This window comes from Salmo trutta, chromosome 19, assembly GCF_901001165.1.
Source record: "Salmo trutta chromosome 19, fSalTru1.1, whole genome shotgun sequence".
Lineage (NCBI taxonomy): Eukaryota > Metazoa > Chordata > Actinopteri > Salmoniformes > Salmonidae > Salmo > Salmo trutta.
The window spans coordinates 42,444,048-42,450,319 of NC_042975.1; the positions used below are offsets into that span (position 1 = coordinate 42,444,048).

The 6,272-nt window shown below is 44.9% G+C and overlaps 1 protein-coding gene across 1 annotated transcript; it reads right to left on the reverse strand.

Annotated features, from left to right (window-relative positions):
* Positions 1 to 608: 608 nt before the first annotated feature.
* Positions 609 to 2,284, reverse strand: LOC115153711 (cornifelin homolog B). Its single transcript, XM_029699309.1, has 4 exons — positions 2,161 to 2,284; positions 1,572 to 1,679; positions 1,274 to 1,428; positions 609 to 1,033 (listed from the first exon to the last, which is right to left on the reverse strand). Exons 1-4 carry the CDS (start codon positions 2,255 to 2,257, stop codon positions 914 to 916), a joined length of 480 nt encoding a protein of 159 aa, XP_029555169.1. The 5' UTR covers positions 2,258 to 2,284; the 3' UTR covers positions 609 to 913.
* Between the last annotated feature and the right edge of the window lie 3,988 nt (positions 2,285 to 6,272).

Below are 6,272 nucleotides of genomic sequence, written 5' to 3' on the forward strand. Positions count from 1 at the left end.
AAGAGAGAGATAATGAGAGGGGTGTTGTAACTAAGATTGTGCCTATTAAAACTCGGCTTATCAATTGCGGCGATCCATCACGGAGAAAAGCGCTCACCTCAATCCAGCACCAGCGGATGGAAAGCACCACTGTGTTGCTTGCTATACTAGTGGGCTGGTACAGAGTTTCCCAAACTCAGTCCTGGCCCCCCTGGGTGCACATTTTGGTTTTGCCCTAACACTACACATCTGATTCAAATAACCAACTCATCATCAAGCTTCAGTTATTTGAATCTGTGTAGTGCTAAGGCAAAAACCAAAATGTGCACCCAGGGGGGGCCCCCAGGACTGAGTTTGGGAAACCTTGGGCTAGTACACCTGCTTGTTTGACATGGGCAGGAGCAGGCCTACGATCATGGGCAGGATCGAGCACTGCTCCAGATTACTTGATATCCACGACAAGGGGGAGAGAAGAGAAGAGGGAGGGACAGAGAGGGAGAAAGAGAAACCTGACTTAACTCAAACTAAAATGTGTATCGTACAGTTTGCACCATCTCTCGCTACACAAAAGACACATATGAAGATATTCAACAAACAGAGATGAACAGAGATAACAGGAAGGAAAAATGTTAGCATTTGTAAATATATTTATTTGATATATATATTTTATAGAATAAAACATATATAATATATGTTCTTAATGTGGGCATAATAGTTCATAGAATGACATATATACATCACTTTAAGCATACATAAATATTGTTTTAATATACACTGTTTACAATGACTTCTTGTCAAACAATCTGACAATTCAGGCATGTAGGAATAAATATACATTCTATAAACACAGAAACATGACTCTGAAAAAGGTTATGGCTGTATTGTGATGACTACGGTGACATTGAGGTTATGGGAACATGTTGGTCATTCGTTCCTACTTCCTAGCACTGACCAGGACAATGGGGATGTTGTGGCTCTTCCTCTCTCTGGACATCTGGCACCAGACACAGCAGTTGCAGCAGGTGGCGTTCACACAGTCGTTACAGATGGTGCCCTGGAGACACAGTCAGCAAATTTACGACAATGGTTATATAGCAGACATTGGAATGGCCCAGCACCAGAAAGTTATTAATTCCTAGAGAAGGGAAAATGTTCACTAACTATTAAACCTACGAATATCACAGTATACTAGGTAGGTGGTTGGATGACAAAATGTGTATCATAATGTACTTTATTTGAGTTCGGTAAATGTAATATTTTTTTTCCAGAAGCAGCCAACTCTAAATGTACTTACTTTGATGCCGTAGCGGTGGCACATGGACACCCTCATGGACATTGTGACGTGTGGGATGATGCCGAAGATGTCCAGCAGAGGGAGACAAAGACACTGTCCGTACTCCCTTGTATGTATACAGGCATGGCAGGGACAACACCAGAATCCAAAACAGCCTGGCCAAAGTGAATGAAGCACCAATCGAGAAAACACACTTACATAAACTATGAATTTTAATGATACGCACACTAACACTCTAACATACAAATATACACAAACAAATGTGATCACACAAACACATGCACACACACACACTAACAGTCTGCCATGTCATCGGTGCAGTCACAGATTTCGGAACTCCACTGGTCAGACTCCTTGGACTCCATGACGGGTAGAGGCTGATCGATGACAAATGAAGGCATGATGACTACAAAAGGCAGAGATCAGAGGACATCTTCAATAAACCCCTCATGGCTTTGGTTTGCTTTGAGAGACAGTTCTTAAGCTGTTCTCATCATTGTACAGAACTAATGCCAGTAATCAGACAATTCCTAATTCCCAAAAGATGACACATTCATTAATCATTCCGTCAAACTTCAATCCCCAAAAAATAATTCAAAAAGTGTCCGGTCTTCTGTTATTACCGAATGATTACAACAACCTTTTCCATCAGGAAAACATAATCAAAGTAGATCTCAACCTTAACTGGTAAAAAACGACTTGGATTAGAGAGTAAACTATGGAGCCAAAGAAATGATCTGAAACACCACTAGGATTCCTCTCCGTATAACCTTACTGAATCTCACAAGTGCATTTTATCTTAAAATGTTTATTGATAAAATATAATAAAAGTAAAAAATAAAAGTCCATTGATAGTCTGAACATCTCAAAAGATGGTCACCTCTTACCTGTGAGAGAGAGCTTTGAGACTGAACAATTGATGACATCAGCAGAACTGACATCTGATACAGGATTTTCTGAATAAGAGCTGTGGAAGAGTCCCATGTCCCAGATACATTCCTAGAAACCGCACCAGCCTGTCAATCCTGAACATTCCAGGTCAGGGTCAGGCCTTGTTCCTCAACTCTAGAACAGAGTCAAAAAGAGGACGAGGCAATTAGGCTACTTAAGGTCAAAGAGTAAGGGTAACATGACATAGTAAAAGCAAATCACCAGAACTATCACACCACACAGGATGGCCCAAAAGCTAAGCTAGCCATGTTCGATGGAAATTAAGATTAGGAGTCCTTTCTGTTGCCATTCAAACGGCAGGCTTGGAAGTATGGCTGGAACGGTGCTCAGCGGGTTGACCGGCTACAAGAATGCCTGCGGGGATCAGCCATCAGAAATGTATACTCACTGCCTGAGTAAATTCGGGAGCACTATAACCTTCTCAAGGAGCAGCTCACCCAGCGCTTTGGTCAGTGGAACTCCCCGACCACAGTCAGAAGGAAGTTGGGAGAGCTTTGCCAATCCAAGGAGTCGTCGGCTGAATTTGCAGAGGAAGTGCGCTGGCTGGTCACACTTGCCTATCCTGGTATAAACTGTCATGGCCAAAAATATAGATTCAATGGTTGTAAAGATGGAGAGAGGTCTGTCCGTAATAAAGAGATGTTCTGCTTTTTTGACACCACATTCCACAAAGCAAATCCAGCACGTTCTAGTTTTATCTTGTCTTGATTATTGTCCAGTCATATGGTCAAGTGCTGCAAAGACAGACCTAATTAAGCTGCAGCTGGCCCAGAACAGGGTGACACGTATTGCTCTTCATTGTAATCAGGGGGCTAGTATTAATACTATGGATGCCAGTCTCTCTTGGCTAAGAGTTGAGGAAAGACTGACTGCGTCAGAGTTCTTGTTTTTATAAGAAACATTAATGTGTTGGAAATTCCAAATTGTTTGCATAGTCAACTTACACACAGCACTGACACACGCACTTACCCCACCACACATGCCACTAGGGGTCTTTTCAAGGAAGCGTACAGTATTATACAGAGCCATGAGTGCATGGAACTCCCTTCCATCTCATATAGCGCAAGCGAACAGCAAACCTGATTTCAAACAATAATAAAATAACACTCACGGCACAATGCCTCTCCCCATGTGACCTACTTGTTGTGTGTATGTACTGACATGTCTGTGTAACTGATAGATGCACACACACTACATGTTAATGTTTTTGAACATATGTAAATTGTAAAGTATTTTGTCTGTAATTTATTTATTTATTTTTATTTATTTTTTTATATAGCCCTTCGTACATCAGCTGAAATCTCAAAGTGCTGTACAGAAACCCAGCCTAAAACCCCAAACAGCAAGCAATGCATGTGAAAGAAGCACGGTGGCTGGGAAAAACTCCCTAGGAAAAACTCCTGAGAAAGGCCAAAAACCTAGGAAGAAACCTAGAGGTTGATAAAGTGTTGAACGAGTGACGCATTGGTTCTTTTATCAGGTTTGATGACTGAGGAAAGAGTGTTTATTAAGTCAGGCCCTCTACTCTAATGTAATGTCTTTTTCATTATATGTCGGACTCCAGTAAGACTAGCTGTCACCATTGGCATTGGCTAATGGGGAGCCTAATGAATGAAATAAATCAAAAACTAGATCTGCGAGATCAACTAGCAACCAATGCATTCCTCAAGGGGGTCAGGAACCAGAATGTGGCTTATGAGGAAATGAATCAAGATCCCAGCCCACTTGTGGAGGCTCAGAGACTTGCAGAAGATGAATAAGCTACAGCTAAAGCTTGAACGGCCTGCCGCTGTGGACCACAGGATCCAGAGTACTCTCTCAGGCAGTTGGAGGGCAGCAGTCTTGAGAGTCAGGAGAGGAGACAAGGACGTTTACCACTGCAGCAGGTTAACAGGATGAGAGTCCGCTCACCAAGTCGCACCCGCACTGCTACAGGGCCGTGTTACCGATGTGGCGAGGAAGGACACTTCCGGAGAGAACGTGTGAGGCCCCTCAACCTAACCCCTCCCCATACCCGAGGTGGTAAAGAACTTGGCCAAGTCACTTCTGCAGGTGGGCGTGTCAGCCAATGGAGCCAGTCCCCTACTGTACAAGTCAGCTGTACTACAAACAGAGGGACAAGTTTGCAGATAGCTCTGACAGTCAACGGCATCCCAGTCCAAGCTGTTGTAGAGACTGGAGCTGAAATGACAATCCTCTCTGAGAGCCTTTACCAGCAGTTCCCTGTGAGTGAGCAGACAGCTCTCAAGAAAACACTCCTTTGGAATGCTGAGTTGGGGAAAGACATGACTGCCATGGGTGGACTGAAACTTACATTTCAGTTCTGCACCAGGAGCTTTGAATGGGAGGTATACATGACACTTTCCTCCTCAGTCTGGACCTGTTGAGAGCTGCAAATGTAACTATTCATGCCAATGGAAGTCTTCATCGAGGAGGAACTTTTGTCTGACAAAATAGTTGGAAGCGACAGACCAGACTACTTCATAGCTCGGGTGCTCCTGGAGAAAGACGCAACCTTGCCACCAGTGTGAATGTTTAGTCTGGGTGAAATTGACCATCCAAAGCCCGGTGTCTCTACTGTACCTGAGCCTCTAAGTATCAACGAAGCGGTGTCCTCCGGAAGTGTCACCACAACCATGGAGCAGAGGGTGCCTGTCAGGCTCTGCAACCTTTCAAGCAACAAGGTCGCTCTACCAAGAGGAGCTTGCCTTGGCCTCCTGGTCGAAACATTCACTGATGACCCCTCCAGTCCATCTTGTCCAGCTGAGCAGAAAGTGCACAGCGACCAGAAATGAGAAGAGTGACTGCTGCCACAGACCTATCTGAACATCTCCAGGCCATGTTTGCTGCTTCAAGCGACGAACTCAGTGGGGAACAACAACAGCGGTTGATTGAGCTCCTGTTGGAGTACAAGTCCCTTTTTTGAAACATCCAACACTGAATTAGGTTACATGTCTGCTGTCACCCACAAGATAGACGCTGGAGTGGCTAGGCCAGTACGTCAACAGACACCTCTTGGGTTCCAAGGAGAAGAGGAAATGCACCTCAAGGCATGCTGGTTGCAGGTGTCGTCACACCATCCTCCTCAGAGTGGGTATCCCCCGTCATCTTAGTTCGTAAGAAGGATGGTGGAGTCCCCTGGTGTGTTGATTACCGCCGCCTCAACAACCTGACAGCCAAGGATTCATACCCCTTGCCCAAGATTGAAGAGTGTCTTGATGTCCTTGGGGGAGCCAATGTCTTCTCCACGTTAGATCTTCAATCCAGGTATTGGCAGATAACAGTGGATGAAAAGGACCGGGAGAAGATGTTTTTTATCACTAGATATGGGCTCTACCAATACACCCGTATACCATTCAGCCTTTGCAATGCCCCAAGTACGTTTCAGAGGGCCATGGAGCTCGTCCTCTGTGGACTCTAATGGGAAACACCTACTGCTCTATCTGGATGACATCATCTTCCTGGGGAGAAGAGTTGACAAGAGCCTAGAACGGCTTGCAGATGTCTTCCAATCCCTTCACAGCTACGGACTGAAGCTGATGTCATCCAAGTGCCACCTGCTCAAGGAAGAAGTCCTGTTCTTAGGGCATGTTGTGAGTGGTGAAGGCAGAAGTCACAACTCTGCTCTGATCAAGGATGTGTAAGCCTGGCTACCTCCTAGTAATATGCAAGAACTGCAAGCCTTCATAGGGTTAGGCAATTACTACCGCAATTCCATTCAAGCCTTTGCAGAACTTTGCCAGCCCACTCAACATTCTACTCAGGAAGGAAGCTAAGTTCCTGTGGAGAAAAGAGCACCAGAATACCTTCACTCAGCTTAAGGAAAAACTGAGAACAGCCCAAATACTAGGGTATCCAGCTGCAGAAGGGAAGTACATCCTTGACATGGATGCCTCAAACCACAGTATTGGGTGCAGTGCTTTCACAACTACAGTGGGGAGAAGATAATTATCACCTATGCAAGCACCCACCTCATGCCAGCTCAGCAGAGGTACTGCATCACTAGGAGCGAGTTACCGGCCATTGTCCGCTACACCCGCAAATTCCG

Coding starts and splice junctions, on each gene's coding strand:
- LOC115153711 (XM_029699309.1), bottom strand. CDS start 2,257: ATGGGACTCTTCCACAGCTCTTATTCAGAAAATCCTGTATCAGATGTC. Junction 1,680..2,160: donor CTCAAAGCTCTCTCTCACAG/GTAAGAGGTGAC, acceptor TGCCTTTTGTAG/TCATCATGCCTTCATTTGTC. Junction 1,034..1,273: donor GCCACCGCTACGGCATCAAA/GTAAGTACATTT, acceptor CTGTGTCTCCAG/GGCACCATCTGTAACGACTG.